Source organism: Pseudophryne corroboree, chromosome 2, assembly GCF_028390025.1.
Source record: "Pseudophryne corroboree isolate aPseCor3 chromosome 2, aPseCor3.hap2, whole genome shotgun sequence".
Classification (NCBI taxonomy): domain Eukaryota; kingdom Metazoa; phylum Chordata; class Amphibia; order Anura; family Myobatrachidae; genus Pseudophryne; species Pseudophryne corroboree.
Window position 1 is genome coordinate 1,013,711,370 of NC_086445.1, and position 21,351 is coordinate 1,013,732,720.

Genomic DNA, 21,351 nt, shown 5'->3' on the forward strand with positions numbered 1-21,351 from the left:
TCAATTTGTTTACGTAAATTAGAGCTCCAGGTGGAGAAGTACGGGACACTCTTTCCACATTGGGGCGGCTACTTGTGCAGCGGCTAGTGGTCTTCCAACTTCAGCCATCCAAAAAATGGGTTGATGGAAGGCCGTGGATTGTAGGTCATTTATCAGGTTAGATAAAGTTTCATTTTGCACCAACCCAAAAATGTTGTTTACTCACCAGAATTGCATTCCAGAATTGGTATGAAGGGATTTTTAATTTTTTCCTCTGAGGGGGCCTAATTACAATTGGCTGGACCTTAAGGTACACGGGAGGTTGTTTACATTTTCTCCTTCACTTGGGTTGTTTCTAACAGTTCTATTTTCTTTTAACTTTGGTTCACAAAATTGTGGGTGGGGTGTCTGACAGCTCGGTTATGCTTTCTTTTACAGCACCAACCGATTCTCCTGAACAGATTTGGGTGGTGGGCAATTCTTATGTGTTTTAGGCTGAACGTCATTCCCTTGCTAGAAGAGCGTCTGAGTTTGGTGGTTGGGGAGTTAGATGGTTAGGGGTTAGAGGTCTTAAAGCCTGACCACTTATTAGATTTACTTTTTCAGCGAGAGCAGCATTGGGGGCGTCCTGATGTGTTTATCATACACCTTGGTGGTAATGTTGGCAAAGTAAAGGACTTTGATCTTATACTGAAGGTCAAGGCAGAATTGGGAAGAGTACATCTTCATTGGCCAGAGGTTCATCTGGTGTCAAACATTATACGTATGTTTGTCTGGAGTGGTTCATGTGGTTTTGCTGCCATAGAAAAGACCAGGAAGAAGATATTTTGCAGTGTTGAAATTTGTATTGTCCATAGGTGGTGTAGTGGTTGGGCATCCATTGGTGCTACAGTCCTCATTTCAGGAATTACTGTGTTTACCGGTCACCATTAGGGGTTGGTGTTTTTCTTAAGGGAGTCTTTTCCTGTTAGAATTAGTTTTATGCTATTGGATCCTTTTCATTCAGGTAGCAGGCTGCGTTTCTTAGAACCAGATGTGGCGGTTCTTAGAATCTGGTGGTGGCAGGAAGGCGCTACTGGCCAGCGGTTAGGTGTGGTATAAGTGGTCATGGTGGGGCACTTACCCTTTTGAGGGATGGCAGGAGTCTTGCCCTTGCCGTGGTACTATGGGCTTTCACTGCGGGTGTTCACACTGTGCCACAGTAAAGGGTGGTGAGACCCTCCTGGCACAGGTTAATCTTATTTATAGATGGAGTGTTTAAGTCGCTGCCCTTTTAGAAGATCCAATTGACTTGAGCTGATTAAGGTAGCCCCTTCCTTGAAATCACTTTATGAATAGGGTCCTTCCAAATAATAATAATGACCTTTAAATCCAATGCAGTTGTCTGTCATTATTGGTTGATACACTAGCTTAAAGTGTTAAGTCACAATAAATAGACTTGTTAATAAAATCACACATACTTTTACATATAGATGATTATGCATCAGGTTCATACAAATTTGGGAGCAGATTTGAGCACTATTTTTAGTAGAGATGTGCGTGTTTGGATTTACCTGAATTTGCCTGGCTCTAAAAACGGCATCTTATTGGCTCTCAGATGTCATGTGTTTAGGATAGCCAATAAGAAAAATCAGGAAATCTGAACTCCCATTAAGAACCAAGTAAATTTGAACCCTCACTTCTCTAATTTTTTAAGAATGCTTTATATCTGTTTAAAGGGAATGACTAGCATTACACAGTACAGTATGTGATATACATTTTTGTCTCATAATACTACATGACACTCGCACCTCTAAGTAGCAATATAAAATAAATAAGTGGGAGCCTTCAGTCATGAGGTGCACTAGCAATAAAGCCTTCCAGGTACATAGATCAATCAGTAAAGCTAGGTATACACTATTCAATTATCTGGCAAACCATCTGTCCAATCTGGCTAGTTGGAATGGTAATCTGGTAATGTATGAGAGCAAATCACAATCAACCATTTAATCCCAAACACCAGAAAATGGACAAATGGTTGTAAAAACAGAATTTCTTTGGTGTTTACTGCGCACTGAGGCCCTCTAGTGTTCGGATGAGCTGCTGCACTTAAAGGTGACCAACCTGATACCAGCAAATATTAAATTAATTCTATTAGTGCTGCGCTCAATCCTAGTGTGTCAATGAGAATAGTGCGTGTTGATAATTAATGTTAGTTTTTTCAGAACCCGCCCTCTTCTCCTTCAGTGATGTACCCCAAATGGAAGCTACGTATGACACAAATTTGTAAATGGGAAAAATCAATTGACCGGCATATATGTATAAAAAGATTGACCAAATGGATCCTTTTGAGCACTGTTAATAGCTTTTTATTACTTTTTGTTAGTCCGCTTAAAGTCTGCTTGAAAATAGAAGTTTCTTAATTAAACCGTATATAGCCCAGTCTCTAATGTCGGATTGCGGCGTCCCGCAAATCCATTGAATGTCAAGTCTATCAGAACTTCATGTGCACAGAAAAATTCCAGCTGTAGAAAAAGAGAGAATCACCGGTCTTCACATTCAGAGGAGCCTCAGGTTAACAATAAGAGAAAATAGAAATGGAGGGGGATCCGGACTGGCTCCTACTATCCAAACCCCGTCACCCGTGGTGCGTCCTGGTGCAGCCGTCCCCTGGGTGTCGGTCGGTCTGGTAGTGGAACCTGTCTAGGGCTGGGGGAGACTCAGAGTGCGCTCTGCAGAGCCGCACACTTTGTAACCCCTTGCCGCCTACGGACACTCACCTGTCTTCCCTTCTCGTTCGTCACCGAGGCTCCACCAACGACTTCCGTCTTCTCCTCGTCCCGCGTTTGCGTGGTTACACAGTCGCGTCCCGTACTTCCTGGTCACGTGACCCGGTTGTTTTCAGGTGATCCAGCGATGTCTCCTCCGTGCATAAATGTAGAATTGATGTAGAATTAAAATCAGTAGATGCCTCCAACGCGTTTCGGCCTTTGTTAGGCCTTCCTCTGGGAGCAGTGGGTGCTTGATAAGTGGCCAGTACGATCTTATATAGGGTGCCTCATTTCCATACTCTGGTCATGTGATCTCGATACATTGTTCCTATTGGTTTATCCTCTACCCTCATTTTGATGTATCCTGGAATCCCTAGGATGAATTGAAACTCTGTTTCCTGTAGATCCATTAATAAACGCCTTGTCTTATCTGCTTGCATGGCTTACGGCTGTTGCAGATTATGATTGTTGTTATATCCCTGGTGGTTTGTTATCCTGCTACTAGTAAATGTATTTATAGCAAAGTTAGGGTTCTGCAATTGTTAGCTTTGTGTTCCCTGGTGGTTGGTTATCCCACCACTCATAAATGTATTTAGGACAAAGTTTGAATTTTCAATGGTTAGCTTTGTGTTTCCGTCACTTTTTACATATCACCGATTTTACTTCATTGTCTTTATTGAGGCCAAAGGGAGTGAGTGTTTTCATTTCGTATATCCATTTGAGTTCTGTTCTATTAATTTTTGCAGTGTAGTCTCCCCCCCTCCAGTTGTGTTGTACTTCTTGAATTCCTATAAATGTCAATGTTTGGGGGTCGCTCTCATGGTGGTCTTTAAAGTGTTTTGACACATTATGTTCCTCCAGCCCTCTTTTGATGTTTCTAATGTGTTCACTTACTCTTGTTTTGAGTGGGCGTATGGTGCGGCCCACATTGTTTTCCGCACCCACATTCTAACATATATATTACCCCTTTGCTGTTGCATGTCAGTCTTTCCTTGATGTTAAAGACCTTAAGTGTATTGTTTGAGCTAAAATTAGTCACTGGTTTGGTGCTGATGGGTCCTCTATTTCTGCAGCCTAGACAAGTTCCACAGTAGTAGAAGCCTGCTTTGGGTTTGGATTGGTTGATGTGTGTTTGTATCATTCTACTTGGTTGTATATGACTATGTACCAATTTCTGCTTCAAATCAGGTGCTTTCCGAAAAATGATTCTAGGTGTGGTGTCCAGGACGTCATTAAGAATGTCGTCCTCCATAAGTAGGGGCCAGTGTTTTTTAAATATACGTTTTAGAGATTTGGACTGCTGCGTGTAGTCTGACAAAGGTGACCTTCTCTGTGTATTCCCCCTCTTTCTTGTTTTTGTATGTGAGTAAATGTTCTCTATCTATTTCTCCTACTTGTTCATATGCCCCTTTGATTTCCTCCTCTTTGTAGTGCTTCTCCCTGAAATCTGTCAACAATGACCTCAAACTCCTAGACAAGGGGCTAAAATTCGCACACAAAACAAATAGATAAATTCAACACATATCTTGATTTGCACAAATTTGCCCGTAAATTAACTCTTAAGAAGTATTTTGCTACTACAACACCAGCGCCAATAAGGAACCACACAGAAAGGGAGGAATATAGACATAGTAATTTAAAACCACAATCCACCTTCTATCCCAGTCACTTGAAAGGCACACAAGTTGACGCATTTATCACAATGGTAGAAAGGGATATTGAGAAACTGAATGTGACTAGAACCAGAAATAACCTGACAAATCAAGAGAAAATATCTTTACAAGACTTACAAAACAATCACTCAATAGTAATTAAACCAGCAGACAAGGGGGGGGGGGGGGGAAATAGTCATTTTGAACAAATCAGATTACATCAAGGAGGCAAACCGAATATTGGATGACACCCACACTTACCGAAGACTACAACAAGATCCAACAGTAACATTTCAGAGAGATTTGAACATGCATCTACAGAAGGGAGCCGATCTGGAGATTCTAAACAAACATGAATTTCAGTACATACAAACTCCACACCCCATAATTCCAGTTTTCTATTACTTACCAAAAATCCACAAAGATCCACAGAACCCACCAGGGAGACCCATAATATCAGGAATAGGTTCTTTGACATCCCACTTATCAGAATACCTGGACACATTTTTAAAACCGTATGTACAAAGGCAAAAATCTTATCTGAAAGACACCACACACATACTTAAGATAAAGGGAATGGAATGGACGGATGACATGTGGCTAGTCACTTCTGATGTCACATCATTATATTCAGTGATTGACCATGAACAAGGAACAGATAGTGTGAAATACCATCTAGATCAAGACAAAGACTTAACAGAGGTACAAAAGGAGTTCATCATTGACAGCATAATATACATTTTGAAACACAACTATGTATGGTTTGAGGGCACCTTTTACCTCCAGACCAAGGGCACAGTGATGGGCACGAGGTTCGCCCCGAGCTACGCAAACCTCTTCATGAGCTGGTGGGAGGACCGGTTTGTCTGGGGGAGGCCGGGGCTGGGGGCGAATCTCATGCTCTGGACTAGGTTCATAGATGACATTTTCTTCATTTGGAAAGGGAGGGAAAATGATCTAAAAGAATTTGTAGGACTGATGAACAAAAACACCAACAACCTTCAATTCACCACCACTTACAGTAAGACCGAGGTAAATTTTTTGGATCTAAACATTTTTGCAGAAGAGGGCTTCCTCCACACAAAAACATTTACGAAAAACGTGGACGTAAACAGCTATATCCTATCAAGTAGTGGACACCATCCTAACTGGTTAAAGTCAATCCCCAAAGGGCAATTCACAAGATTACGAAGGAATTGCTCGAAAAAATCAGATTATCTAGTACAAGGAGAGAGATTGACAGACTTCAGGGAGAAGCACTACAAAGAGGAGGAAATCAAAGGGGCATATGAACAAGTAGGAGAAATAGATAGAGAACATTTACTCACATACAAAAACAAGAAAGAGGGGGAATACACAGAGAAGGTCACCTTTGTCAGACTACACGCAGCAGTCCAAATCTCTAAAACGTATATTTAAAAAACACTGGCCCCTACTTATGGAGGACGACATTCTTAATGACGTCCTGGACACCACACCTAGAATCATTTTTCGGAAAGCACCTGATTTGAAGCAGAAATTGGTACATAGTCATATACAACCAAGTAGAATGATACAAACACACATCAACCAATCCAAACCCAAAGCAGGCTTCTACTACTGTGGAACTTGTCTAGGCTGCAGAAATAGAGGACCCATCAGCACCAAACCAGTGACTAATTTTAGCTCAAACAATACACTTAAGGTCTTTAACATCAAGGAAAGACTGACATGCAACAGCAAAGGGGTAATATATATGTTAGAATGTGGGTGCGGAAAACAATGTGGGCCGCACCATACGCCCACTCAAAACAAGAGTAAGTGAACACATTAGAAACATCAAAAGAGGGCTGGAGGAACATAATGTGTCAAAACACTTTAAAGACCACCATGAGAGCGACCCCCAAACATTGACATTTATAGGAATTCAAGAAGTACAACACAACTGGAGGGGGGGAGACTACACTGCAAAAATTAATAGAACAGAACTCAAATGGATATACGAAATGAAAACACTCACTCCCTTTGGCCTCAATAAAGACAATGAAGTAAAATCGGTGATATGTAAAAAGTGACGGAAACACAAAGCTAACCATTGAAAATTCAAACTTTGTCCTAAATACATTTATGAGTGGTGGGATAACCAACCACCAGGGAACACAAAGCTAACAATTGCAGAACCCTAACTTTGCTATAAATACATTTACTAGTAGCAGGATAACAAACCACCAGGGATATAACAACAATCATAATCTGCAACAGCCGTAAGCCATGCAAGCAGATAAGACAAGGCGTTTATTAATGGATCTACAGGAAACAGAGTTTCAATTCATCCTAGGGATTCCAGGATACATCAAAATGAGGGTAGAGGATAAACCAATAGGAACAATGTATCGAGATCACATGACCAGAGTATGGAAATGAGGCACCCTATATAAGATCGTACTGGCCACTTATCAAGCACCCACTGCTCCCAGAGGAAGGCCTAACAAAGGCCGAAACGCGTTGGAGGCATCTACTGATTTTAATTCTACATCAATTCTACATTTATGCACGGAGGAGACATCGCTGGATCACCTGAAAACAACCGGGTCACGTGACCAGGAAGTACGGGACGCGAATGTGTAACCACGCAAACGCGGGACGAGGAGAAGAAGACGGAAGTCGTTGGTGGAGCCTCGGTGACGAACGAGAAGGGAAGACAGGTGAGTGTCCGTAGGCGGCAAGGGGTTACAAAGTGTGCGGCTCTGCAGAGCGCACTCTGAGTCTCCCCCAGCCCTAGACAGGTTCCACTACCAGACCGACCGACACCCAGGGGACGGCTGCACCAGGACGCACCACGGGTGACGGGGTTTGGATAGTAGGAGCCAGTCCGGATCCCCCTCCATTTCTATTTTCTCTTATTGTTAACCTGAGGCTCCTCTGAACGTGAAGACCGGTGATTCTCTCTTTTTCTACAGCTGGAATTTTTCTGTGCACATGAAGTTCTGATAGACTTGACATTCAATGGATTTGCGGGACGCCGCAATCCGACATTAGAGACTGGGCTATATACGGTTTAATTAAGAAACTTCTATTTTCAAGCAGACTTTAAGCGGACTAACAAAGTAATAAAAAGCTATTAACAGTGCTCAAAAGGATCCATTTGGTCAATCTTTTTATACATATATGCCGGTCAATTGATTTTTCCTATTTACAAATTTGTGTCATACGTAGCTTCCATTTGGGGTACATCACTGAAGGAGAAGAGGGCGGGTTCTGAAAAAACTAACATTAATTATCAACACGCACTATTCTCATTGACACACTAGGATTGAGCGCAGCACTAATAGAATTAATTTAATAGTTGTAAAAACAAATTTGGTTGAATATTTGTTTTAACCAACTCGTCCGACCATTTTTCACCATTTTCCAGTGTTTAAGAAAAATAATTGATACATGACCAGATTTTCATTCCAACCAGACAAATTGGACAAATGGTCTGCCAGATAATTGTATAGTGTATGCCCAGTTTAACTGTAAGGCTCTCTAATGAGGTCAAACCAAAGGGCGGGCGTATAGAGAGCAAGCACCGTCCACTCATACATAGTTGCCAACTGATGTGAATATCCAGGGGGCAATCTTGGGTAACAATGATGTGTATCTGGGACATGTTGGGAATTATGTATTTGGCACTGTCAAGGCTTGGAGTACTTGTAGAGTCCTAACTTTGTCATGCATTGTAATATTTCTTTTTGTCCGGATGTTGTGTGCTCTGCTCCATACAGAGAAACGGCAATGCAGTGTGGACATCACAGAGCGTGAAGATTGTGGTTATCCTGGGATAAGTGATGAGGAATGCTATTCCAGAGGCTGCTGCTTTAATTCAAGTGTTCCCGGGGTTAAATGGTGTTTTTACCCCAAAAGCACAGGTAGAGTATAGAGTGCAGTGGTAGATTGGGAGCATGTAGTGCGATGGATTACAGATTTGATGGGGCACAAACATGAATTAGGCCCATACAGTAGCTGTAAGAGTTTTGCTTGTGTATTCCTTATTCTTAGCCATGGCCAGGCAGTACATAAGAATATTCCATTGTTTAATTGGATATTTCCTGTTTTTAACTGTTCCTAAAAAAAGAAATAAATTATACTTTGATTTTAACATAGATGAACCCAAATGTTCAGTTGACCAAAGGAGCTAAATTGCCCTGTGATAAGTAAGCACTAGGCCATGTACGCTCCATGAACTATACTTCACTGAACATCTTCAGAACAGACAATTCTAATTACATACAAGTAGATTATGGGAGGGCTGCATAGGCACTAAACTAAGTTTTATATTTTTGTGATGGGTTAAGTTTAGGTTAGTTGCTTGCTAGGAATATCAAGTTTTGTTTGTTTTTGTGGTAAGCTAGGTTTAGCCTTTCAGGGAGTATAGAGGCGGTTTTGTTAGGTTATATACATGGAATTTGAATATTAATATTCCTCTCCTTCGTTTTGGAAGGCTGAGTACTACAGTATCTCTCCTGATTTACCTTGCCAGTATCTCTCCTGATTTACCTTGCATAGCTCTTGCTCACATACTTTCTTCTAGCTGTCCTCTTTTCTGCTCTATACCTCATTCATTCTATTTTTTTTTAATCGCCTTCCATTTATTCCTTTTTCCTTTTTTATTTTTCATACTGCTTTTCCCATTCTTTCTCTCACCGCATTTTCACCCTCCCTCCATGCTCCAGACCTGCTGTCTTGCCTGCAAATAGTGCACAGCAAGCTGCTGTTTCTGTGTTAGATGTGATTATCGCGCCACCTGCTGGACATATCAATACATTGCAGCCAATTCCTGCTCTGGATGCCATGTTAGCTAATGTTTCTCTGCCAGAGCAGTCTGCTGCCTTTGCTTTTAGGGCCATGTCTAGTTGGAGTTTTGCACCGAAGTTGCTAGGCTTGCAGGCTTTTGCAACAGCGAGCAGCACAGGCCATAAATATTTACAGATGCTGTTGCCTCCAGTTGTCACCCAGGGGTTGCCTTCCATAGTTTCCACCCCGCAAGTAGTGCAATCTGTATAGTTCTCTTGGATCGCTTAGAATTTTTGCCACTCCTTGTATCTTGGGGATGGTGGGCTCACTCCCACCTAATACTTTGCAAGCATGTAGTTTTGGACAGATGCCATATTGGCAGCAGTTTAATTCCCCAGCACAACAGACAGGGCCCTATGGGTACCCTTGGCAGCGCAGATATGGGCCACTTGGGCCGTGGTTTCTGAACTTCAGTAAGGGTGGGCCTATGACCACTTACCCCCCTCTAGTCAGTGTGGTGTGTGGTCATTTAGCATCACCTGGTCTGGTTCCAACTTCCAGTCTGGAAAACTATGGACAGGTCTCTAGCGATAATGAGATGAATCTCTCAATATTTACCAACCAATAAGATAAAATGTGTAAGCCTTCTCTAGCTGTAAACCCACTAGTGGTTTCCCCAAACACCTTTAAATACAGGTTCCAAATTCACCTGGGGTGGTTTCAGTTGAAGCAACTCTGTGGCCTACTCCCATTTCCTCTAGGTGGGCATGCTGGAGTGGTCAGTAATGTAATACCTGTTTCTGAAGCTAGCGCCAGTGACTCATCTCCAGTGCCTCCTCCTACAACAAGCGAAGGTTCAAGACAAGAAGACATGGAGACCGTTCCGGTGGAAGGGGTGGATTCCATTCTGGCAACTGCACAGTTGCCCGACGCATCTGGAACTGCCGGCCCTTCAGGATCTGGTGAGCATGAAATTTCTGATGCATCTTCGGTTAGTTCCTCATCTGATCCATCTGGTGTGGTCAGACATTATACCTAGGTTTGTCTGGAGGGGTTCGTGTGATTTTACTGCCATAGACAAGGCCAGGAAGAAAAATGTTGCTGTGTTGAAATTTGTATTGTCAATAGGTGGTGGTGCAGTTTGGCATCTGTTAGTGTTGGAGTCCTCATTATTTCAGGAATGACTGTTCACCGGTCACCGTTAGGGGTCGGTGTTTTTCTTAAGTGAGTCTTTTCCTGTGTGGATTAGTTTTATGCTGTTGGATCCTTATTTTCATTCAGGGTGACCGGCTTCATTTCTTAGAACTGGTTGTGGTGGTTCTTAGAACCTGGCAGCGTCAGGAAGGCACTAAAGTTAAATATATGGTTTAACCAACTTGTCTGACAATTTTTCACCATTTTCCAGTGTTTAGGAAAAATAGTGGATACATGACCAGATTTTTATGGTGTCACACATTGGCGGGCATACAGAGAGCAAGCACCACCCACTCATGCATAGTAGCCAGCTGATGTTACTTTCCAGGGGGAAATCTCTGGAAACACAATGATTTCTATAAATCTGGGACATGTTTTCAATTATGTATTTGGCACTGTCAAGGGTTAGAGTACTTGCAGTAGAGCTCCCAACTTTCTTGTCATGCATTGTGATATTTCCTATTGTCCTGGTGTTGTGTGCTTTGATATCCACACTACACTGCTTTTTATCTGGTTGAAGCAAAGAGTGTGAATATTGTGGATTTCCCAGGATAAGCACCAAGGAATGCTATTCCAGAGGCTGCTGCTTCAATTCAAGTGTTCCTGATAAAAGGTTTTTACCCCAAAAACTCCCAGTATATAGTACAAGCGGCCACATCTGCAATATTTTGTACTGCATACATTTGTCTGAGCAAATGCACCTCTGCTTCCCAGTCATACATGACTGAGCAGCATTGACTAAATGAGTGACTCTGGTCGGGTACAGGGACCCTCACACATGGGGATAAGTGTGCTATGGTTGGGGACATGGGGTTGTCATATTTCCAGGGCTAAGCGTATACTGAGATCCTGGTGACTTCACACTGGTAACTTGCACCAAGAATAGGGCTGGTAATACTGCTGGCCCTACTGTCACACGTGGATGTATAGAGGCCAGAGCGGTCACATAGATGAGGGTGACTCTGAAAATACTGTATATGCAGATCTCCATCTGTAGTCCAAAGACTCAATGCAGCCTGAATTGTCTGACTCAGAATCTGCCAATAAGTGTGTAGATAAGTTTTGTTCAAACTGACTTGCTGCCAATAAAGTTGAGAAAACATTGCAGATATTTCATAAAGCTGTTCTTGTAATTGTTCATGGGGGAATGTGAACATTTATCACAGTTTTTAATACATTTATGTGCACAGGAAAGAACACACACATCACACTCATACGCACCTCCACTCCCGCTCACAGTAACACATATACCTCTACCCTGAACTTTTATAGAATTCTTTTGCTCTGCTCAGCGGAACATCGGTGTCTGAGACACAAGGTAGCAAATTGTCACTGTCTGTCCTTTGGCTAGAAGTGGTACAGCACGGGGGGGCAGTGTTATTGGGTAGGGAGGGTTCCGACCATCTATGTGTGTAGTGCTGTACCCTCTGATGACATTGCTGTGTTTCCTGTTGTGTGCAGGATGCTCTGTGAGCCCCAAGCTGAGGAAAGACTGCGGATATCCCAACATCAGCTCCAAGGACTGTCTGGCTAGAGGCTGCTGTTTTGACTCCAGTATTCCTGAGACCATCTGGTGCTTCTATGGATATAAATAAAATACTAACGGTAATGCACATAATGTGTCACCCATTAGACAGTCACAATCTGTTTAAACTAATAGTTTGAGTTCTTGTGTATTATAATCGAGTTGTATTAAAAATAGAATTGTATATTATCTTATATAATTCATATGATTGACTCCACCAGTAAGCCCAATCAACAACGCAAAGTGCAACATTCATATGAAGGCACTACATGGCTGTAACATCATTCACTATCCCTTATACCCCATAGAGGTGCGTTAGAAACTAGCAATGATGGTCTGCTAAAAAATACGGTGATGTGCGCAGCCAAACTTTGTGCTAAATTTTTCATGCAGTGCTACATACAGTTTAGATAAAGCCTTGGAAAAGGGGGCTGCATTTACCTGACTACTGTATGTATAACATTACACAGACATGTTTCCTATTGTATATTTACAATATAGCAAAACCATTCTTCCCAGATTTGTCTACGCCCCCCCCCCCTCCTGTACTCGGCCCATTGCGAGTTCACTGTAGCTCTGTAGTTCTACACATCTTAGACAGTGTAATTTCTGAGGGTAAAGCTTGTCCTATAACCGGCTCGTAACAATTGCCGGTGTCTCCGTACAGACAGCATCCTGGTTCTGTGTGCTTTTTTTCTGATCTGTAAATGTGATTTAGGTTTAGAATAAAAATTGTGATCATTTCTATAAGTGTTACAGCATTATATGTAATATCCATGTTTTGTAGTCGTACTGTATATGTGGATTTTCTTTCAATACATCGATTCCCAACATACTTCACTCCACATATCACATTTGTATAATCAAATATATAAACAAGTCCTTAATGCATTCTTCTGGCTCTGTGTGATTTATTCCATACCATAAACACATCTGACTTCTGCAAGGCTCTAACTTACTGCTTACTAATTCACCTCCTGGACACCCTCTCCCTCTGACCTTAATATTTATTTTAATAAAGCTTAAGCAAACAACTGACAAATGACACAAAGCATTGTATAGGCACAATTAAAGAATTGCTGGTATAGTGACTCAGGTGCCACAAGACATTTTAGTTGTAATCAATACATTGAGCACGTGTGATCCTATAACAGTCAAATGAATAGGAAACAAAGGGCCTAATTCACTCCTGATCACTGTTCTAGGCATTCGCACGCAGTGTATGCAGGTGTGTGAACAAAGGAAAAACACTCCTATTACGTACAAATGTGCAGCAGTGCACAAAAGAGGTGCTTAATATTTAACATTGTACAGGAGCAATGCATTTGCATAGTTGAGAATTGATCCACATGCATCACGGATCTTGTCGTACATGTGCACTGCATTTACAAGTTTGCAAACAATTGCATAATGTTAGGTTGTTGTTTTTTTTCTTCTTCATTTGTTTGTATTTTTTATTTAACCATTCACCCCAAGGATTCAAAATGTTGAACAATTAAGTGATCAAACACTGCAAATTGAAGAGTTTGACAACTGAATTGTTCAATAACATTTGGCAATTAAGGCAACAACTATTTCCTCAATGTTTGGTGTCCTATTTGCGCAATACACAATACTATTTTTTTAAAATACGATCTTAAAAATATTTAGTATTTAAAAATGGTGATGTTAACCCCCAAAAATAAATAAGGAAAGACACACAAATGAAATGTAGTAAAAATATAAATAGACACATAGTCAAAACAGAGACTAGATGACATAGAAAAGACACTTAAGTTTATTTTTAATAAACACCACACAATACTGTAGCTACATTTTGAAAGTTTACTTTTTGAAACAACAAAAAACAAATTCATAATGAAATTTATCAAAATGACTAATAAATTCTAGACATTGTCCAGCGGGGCCAGAATGTGTGCCTGCATGGCCAGTAGCTTCATATGGATGGTCTGGTTTAGATCTACAAGAGAAAAAGAGGTTCGGATTGCCCTATAGTGGTGCACACAATTATGTATTAAAATATAACTTTTATTATAATGTACTAAAACCAGCAAATTTTAATATAGAATAGTGTACATAAGAAAGAAATTGTGTTTAAAATAAGAAGCTGCGCAGTAGATGTCACTGGATTGCCTTGTATAATGTTAATTATATGTAGTCAAGAGTGTACTAGAAGTGTGTGACTCATATAAACACATCCAATATTTGTGACTCTCATTCACACTTTCATTTTCTTCTACCCTTAGTAGAATTCCTAAATTCATATTTTTAATCCCTCCCAGGATTAAAATATAACACCATTAGAAGAAGCAGGATTCCAGATGTCGTTCTGAACAATATTGTTACCCCAAATAATATCACTTGCTGTCTGCAGTATTTATAATAAATGGATCAAACAAATGTGTATGTTGTTGTTCTATTCCACTGGGGCTCACAATAAGTGTCCAGGTTATGTTATAAGCTCTTACCACAAATGTGTACTCCTGAGCTTCATGAGTGGTGTTGTAACCACTGAGAGAGAAACATTTAAACACTCGGATACAACTGTATCTTCTGCAAGAGAAACAGCACCTGTCAGTTCAAGGATTGAATTCCTAACAGTATCAATTCTTTCAAATGTAGCAAGTGATAGATACAATTACCCCCAGTCTCACTGCTACATTACATAGGCTCTTCCAGAGCAGCAATAATTGCTGACGGTGAATAATCTCTTATCAAAGTGCTGCTTAGTGTCGCATTCTTTCCCTGAGAATTATTATACGCCCATAAATATTTGTGATCCTTATGAAATCATTTCTATTTGTCTTTATTTCTCTGTGTTGTACCTGAAAATAATAAAGGCTCACCCCTTTCTTATCTATATATAAGCTTATTTATGGATCACACACTATTCCTATCTGCCTTCTGACATGACCCAGGAGTGTGTATACTGCAAAAATAAAGCTTTCCACCATTATAATCCTGATTCCCTAGTATGTTCGGCACCTTATGATTTTCTATTCAGCAAATTTCACAATAGTTATGTATGAGAGCAAATCACAATCAACTGTTTAATCCCAAACCCAGGAAAATGGACAAAAATAGTTGTTCAAACAAATTGGTTGAATATTTGTAATAGCCAATTTGTCTGACCATTTTTCACCATTTTCCAGTGTCCTACCTCTGTCTGGTATGACCTAGTTTTCTAACAAATGAATGTTTTAATGTAATCTGTTGCAGTACATGTGTATTCAACTGGTGTACCTCCAGCTGCTGTGGAACTATACATCCCAGCATGCCCTGCCTCAGTGATAGCATTTGTTAATAGCACAACTGTGGCAGGGAATGCTGGGATGTGCAGTTCCTCAGCCGCTGAGGGACACAGGTTGAAGACGTGTGTTGTAGTATATTAAAAATAAAATAATAAAACTACATTTAATTATAATTTTGTTTCCTTTTGGCCATAGCCACCCACTTATCCTCTTCTGGTGCTGGCTGCATTCCTTCTGTGGCTTGAAAGGGGGTGGGAGGTTGGATGGGGGAAGGAGGATCAGTTTGAGAGGGGTATGGCAAGTCATGAGTGGATGGAGTTTGAGTGGGGGATGGGGGTTGGAGGAGAGGGAGGCTGAGAGTAGGTTAAAGATTGAGGGGGGATGGAGGTAGGGAGCTTGAGGTAGGATGGAGTTTGATGGGGGAGGATTTAGACAGATGTGATGGTTGTGACCTCCCACCCCTCCTTTATGCTCTCTCTAAAAAGAAACTGTTTTAAAATAGCATTAAGGAGCTTGGTGTTTTTTTGTTTTTTTTTTTGCTATAATGCACAAAATATCCCTTTTTTTTGTTTTACCATTTAATACACATTATTAACCTTTTCTTTATGGATAAAAAACACTTTTATAAAATAAAAATATGTACATTATGTTAGGAGAAATGCCGTTATAAACGGTAAGTTCTTAAGTCCACAGGATCAGATTGGTGCAAATCTGCTGTCGATCATATCCCAAATGCTCAAAGCTTTTTAGCCTCCCAGCATGCAATGGCCTCAGCCATATATCTCTGCCTCAGGCAAATTACCTTTTCCAAAGCTCAAGTTAGTAGCGTCATACAGAGTCCAAATCATGTGAGAAGAAAACACATGCACACCCTTCCGTACAAGAAGGAAGAGGTTAGTGTGTAAAAGGATCCTCAAATCAGGTGCGTCAGGGTGTGATCCCAGTGGGTTCTGAGAAATGGCATTATCAATGGAAACTTACAACAATGTATATTTCTATGGCAGGGTACACAGGTTATCCACAGGATAACATTGGGATGTCCCAAAGCAATTTAGTGGTGGGGACGCTCCTGATTGGACAGGAGAATCCTTTTCCCGAATTCAGCGTCTTGAGAAGCAAAGGTATCCATGACAATGTGTAATGAATGTGTTAATTGAAGACCATGTGCTTGCCTTGCATACTTATTCTGCTGAGGCATTACGTTGTGCTGCCCATGATGGACCTACCTTACGAGTAGAGTGAGCAGAGACATTATCCAGAACAGGGATATCGGCTTGAGAATATGCTTCTGAAATCATCATCATCCGAAGCCACCTCGCCAGTGTCTGCTTATCAGTAGACCATCCTCTCTTGTGTAACCCATAGAGAACAAAGACAATGTCTTTCTGATAGCACTGGTACGATCAATGTAGTTCCTTAAGGCATGGACTATGTCTAATGATGCATCTCCTGCTGAAAGGTCCAACCCCTGCAAAGCTGGTACTACAATTTCTTCATTAAGGTGGAATTTAGACACCACCTTAGGAAGATACCCAGATTTAGTTCTGAGAACTGCTCTATCTGGCCAAAAATAATAATAATCAGAAATGGAGGATGACATAACAATGCCCCTATATCAGAAACCCTTAAGATTCACTCATTTTAGTAGTTCAAATGGGGTAACTTGAAGGGCCTTTAGGATTAAACTGAAGTTTCAAGGCACTGTATGAGGAACAAAAGGAGGTTGAATGCGCAGCATTCCCTGGAAAGAGTGCAAACATCCTGTAGTTTGGCAATTTTTCTTTTGTAACCATACAGTCAATGATGACACTTGCTCTCTCAAGGAAGCTCTTCTCCACTCCATTACTGCCTGAAGAAATGCTAGGACTCTGGAAACTCTGAAAGACCTAGGATCAATTTTCCGTTTACTGCACCATTGAGTATAGGCATGCCGAATTTGGTGATAAATGCGAGCTGAGGAAGGTTTCCTTGCTCTGAGCATTGTTTTAATTACCTGTTGTGATAATCCTCTTGACTTCAAGATGGAGGTCTCGAGCCATGCCGTCAAAGACAGTCGATGCAGGTGTCTGTGATAAGGACCCTGAGTTAGTAGATATGGACATTGAGGGAGTAGGAATGGAGCATCCATTGACATCCTCTGCAGAGCTGTGTACCAATGTCTTCTGAGCCAAACTGGAACTATTAGTCTCATGGCATTCTTTCCTTGATTTACCTTTCTTACCACCCAGGGTAATTAGGCAATTGGTGGAAACACATATGCCAGATGAAAGTCTCATCTTTCCGACAGGGCATCCACAAAGATTGCTTGTTTGTTCTTGACCTCTATGCAGGAACTTTGTTGTTCTGATGGTACGCCATGAGGTCTATCTCTGGCAGACCCCACCTGTCGACCAGGGTCAGAAAGACCTCCAGGTGTAGAGCCATTCATTTGCATGAATGGTGTGTCGACTGAGAAAATCTGCTTCCCAGTTTAGGACTCCCAGAACAAACACTGCGGCCAAGGCTGGAAGATGAAGTTCTGCCCACTGAAACATGTGACTTGCCTCCTTCATTGCTTTCTGGCTGTGAGTTCCTCCCTGATGGTTGAGGTATGCTATTGCATTGTCCGAGCAGATCTGAACTGGTTTATCTGGCAGGATGTCCTTTGCCTGCATCAGCACTAATATATATATATATATATATATATATATATATATATATATATATATATATATATATATATATATATATATATATATATATATATATATATTAATAATAATATGGCCCGGAGTTCCAATATATTTATTGGCAGGCAACTTTCTTCCTTGGTCCACTGTCCCTGGAAAAAATTAATTCCTGACACCGCTCCCCAGCCCTGAAGACTGGCATCTTTTGTCAGAATTTTACAATCTGATATCCAAAAGGGTTTCTCTTTGTCCAGATGGGATGTTTCTAGCCACCAGGCAAATGACCTCCTTACTTTCAGAGTAAGGACCATAGTCTGGTTTTTTAATGTCTGATGAAACCCATTCCATTTGGTAAGGATCAGATGTTGCAGAGGTCTCGAATGGAACTGAGCATAATGTACCGTGTCAAATGTTGACAGCATCAATCCCATAACACGCATTGCTGCTTGAATGGATACCTTCCGACTGTGTAGCAGCTCCTGAATCCTTGACTGAACTTTGTATATTTCTTTTTCATCCACTAGGGGTCACTGGAGTACTCTTGGGATATGGACGGCTTCCACCGGAAGAAGGCACTGAATAAATTAATTTTTGAGACTACTCCTCCCCTCCATATCCTGCAGCACTTCAGTGTTTTTTCTGTGCTCGACACAGTTAGAAGGCATAGTGGAGCTCATCCACAAAGTATTGGAATTTTTTTCTAAGTTTTTTTTTTTCTTCAATTTCCACGTCCTTTCCCCCCTTCTAACAGGCGTGGGTCAGGGACAGTGGAAGCGGCTGAGTAGCCGTGAGTGTCGGACCTCTCTGTAAAGAGCTCCCTCACTCCACTTGCAGGCTGCCTGCAGGAAAGCTGGACGGAGCTTGGATGAAGGCCCCGTCATAGACTTTTGTCACGGTCCAGGTATGTTGGGTTGGGGCGGTCAGCGCTTGCTGCCGCTCCACTGTTGGGGATTGTTGGGTACTCACTGCTGCCCGGAGCGCGTGTACATGGGCCGCTTCACGGTCCATGCGGCGCGCTCTCACTCTCCGGTTCCCAGCATCCTAAAAGACCGCTGCTCCCTGCGCAGCAGCAGCGCTGCTTGGCTACACAGACACGCCGTTATGCTGTGTGTGGCGGGCGGGAGCACGTGTGCATGGGCCGCTCCACGGCTCCATGCAGCACGCTCTCTGCTTCCGCCATCCGCCCGCAGCAGCCGAGGAGTTCCGTTGTCCGGGGTCTACAGTCAGGCCGCTCACACGGCCCTTTGCAAAACTTCCACAGGCCCAGACCCGGTGCTGTACACGGAGGTCGTGGGAGTGGGGGGGGGGGGAGACTTTAACAGTATTTGGCAGTGCAAGAAATGCTTAATATGTTTAAATGTTCTCCTGTCTGTTCCAGGTTTCCTATTTTTACATCTCGGCTAAGAGTGGTACTAGAGGAATTTTGGGGTCAGTTTTCGTATTTCTGGCAGGCACTGCACTTGCCTAGATATATACCAGGAACTTTGGTGTTATTACTGAGTCGTGCAGTCTGTCTGTGTGGAGTTTGTATTGTCTGTCTTCATAATGAGTAAGACACCAGCAAAATCTAAGAAACATTTGTCATGTCATGTCTGTAAGAGTGTGTTGCCTGATGGATCCACCACATGTACAGCATGTGTTGTTAATACAGCCATAAATACGATTTCCATTCCAGAAGTAAAGGCATCTCAGGACCCGCCATGGGCTTTACTTGCAGATGTATTAGTTGGTTTACAATCAGAACTGGCCGCCTCTCGTGAAGAAAGAGAGGCGGCAAGATCTGAGTTTAAGATGAGACCATTTGAGTTACCTGGGGAGTCTCAAACTGGTCATAAGTCCACCTTGAGTGGAAAAGATAAGTTTCCTTTTCCTACTAATTTTCCTGTCTCTGGGATACTAGACCTCACTGAACAGGAGTACGAGGAGGGCGAAATAGAACAACAGTCAGAAGGTGACGACTTTGACAGCCCAGGTATTGACAATCTCATCAGAGCAGTTCGTCAGTCGCTGGAGTTTACGGAAACTGAGGAGCCACTGACGAATGATGAGGTAGTCTTTACTAAACGACAGAGATCTCCGATGTGTTTCCCTATCTCGGAATCTCTTAATAAAATGTTACTGGAGTCACGGAAAAATCCGGACAAACGGTTTTCTATTCCTCGTAGATTTAAATCGAGTTACCCGTTTCCAGAGGCCATGACAGCTACATGGGAGAACCCACCTTTGGTGGATTCATCCGTATCTAAACTTACGAGGAAGTTAACCATACCAGTCCCAACTGCTACTACGCTTAAAGACCCTGCAGATCGTAAAATAGAGGCTATGCTAAGGTCCATGTACACAGCAACTGGAGTGCTGTTAAGACCTGGGTTGGTTGGCATTTGGGTTACTAAAGCTTTAATGGTATGGATAAAAGAGCTCAAGTCGGCTCTGCAAGATGATCATCTTATACTTCTCGCGGATCAGATCTGGGAAGCTGCTGAATATCTATGTACAGCTTCTACTGACGTCTGTCAGCTTACTTCTCGCCTGTCCTCATCGCTAGTCACAGTACGACGAGCACTTTGGCTGCGTTCGTGGCAGGCGGAGACGGAGGTTAAAAAAGGTATAGAGGCATTGCCTTATGATGGCGAGAAACTTTTTGGTCCTGAATTGGACAAATGGATTTCTGAGGCTACTGGAGGGAAGTCTGTTTTTCTTCCATCGCCTACAACTATACCTAAACGGAAATATTCTGGTCCGGCGTTCAAATCCTTTAGAACTCAGCCCTTTCGTGGGCAGGGAGGAGCAGTCACGCCGGGCAGAAGAGGTCGGGGACGTAGTGCCCGACAATCCAATGCACGTCGTCAAGACACCAAGACCACTAACAAACCAGTGGCATGACGGGCTCCCAGCCCATCTCGGATCTCCAATTGTGGGAGCACGCCTTCAGAGCTTTCAGGGGGCGTGGCTGCAGACGTCCACAGATGGGTGGATCCGCAATTTAGTATTAGAGGGTTACAAAATAGAGTTCGATTATCTTCCGACAGGAAGATTTTTCACGACAGGACTGCCTGTGTCGGACGACAGGAAAGCAGTTCTGCAGGTTGCCATTCAGTCTCTGCTGAATGCTGCAGTGATAATTCCGGTCCCTGTGCAGGAACAGGGGCAGGGTTATTATTCCAGTCTGTTTCTGGTACCAAAACCAGATGGCTCAGTCAGGCCAATATTGAACCTAAAAGGTCTCAATCATTACGTCACTTACCACAGATTCAAGATGGAATCTCTCAGGTCAGTAATTGCAGGGTTAGAGCCACAGGAATTCATGATTGCACTAGATCTCAAGGATGCGTATTTGCACATTCCGATTTGGCCACCTCACCAGAGTTTCTTAAGGTTTGCGATAAGACGAGACCATTACCAATTTCAGGCTCTACCGTTTGGCCTCTCATCAGCGCCTCGGGTATTCACCAAGGTAATGTCCGTGATGACAGCTCATCTCAGGTCCCTAGGGGTAATAATTGTTCCGTATTTAGACGATCTACTCATAAAGGCTCCGTCTCAACAATTGCTTCTCCAACATGCCTTACTAACGTA

At 42.2% G+C, this 21,351-nt stretch overlaps 1 protein-coding gene across 48 annotated transcripts in view; it reads left to right on the top strand.

The window, feature by feature from the left end:
- The window catches only part of LOC135050271 (uncharacterized), a 466,297-nt gene extending 452,042 nt beyond the window's left edge, over positions 1-14,255 (top strand). For 43 of the 48 annotated variants that reach the window (XM_063956611.1, XM_063956610.1, XM_063956626.1 and 40 more), the window contains 3 exons: positions 8,128-8,271; positions 9,898-10,098; positions 11,792-12,746. In XM_063956611.1, coding sequence (XP_063812681.1) covers positions 8,128-8,271; positions 9,898-10,098; positions 11,792-11,925 — 479 coding nt within the window. In that variant the 3' untranslated portion in view covers positions 11,926-12,746. Of the gene's footprint in view, positions 1-8,127; positions 8,272-9,897; positions 10,099-11,791; positions 12,747-14,137 lie in introns of those variants that run through there. The other 5 variants (XM_063956630.1, XM_063956642.1, XM_063956613.1 and 2 more) reach the window with 4 other exon arrangements.
- The last annotated feature ends 7,096 nt before the right edge of the window (positions 14,256-21,351 follow it).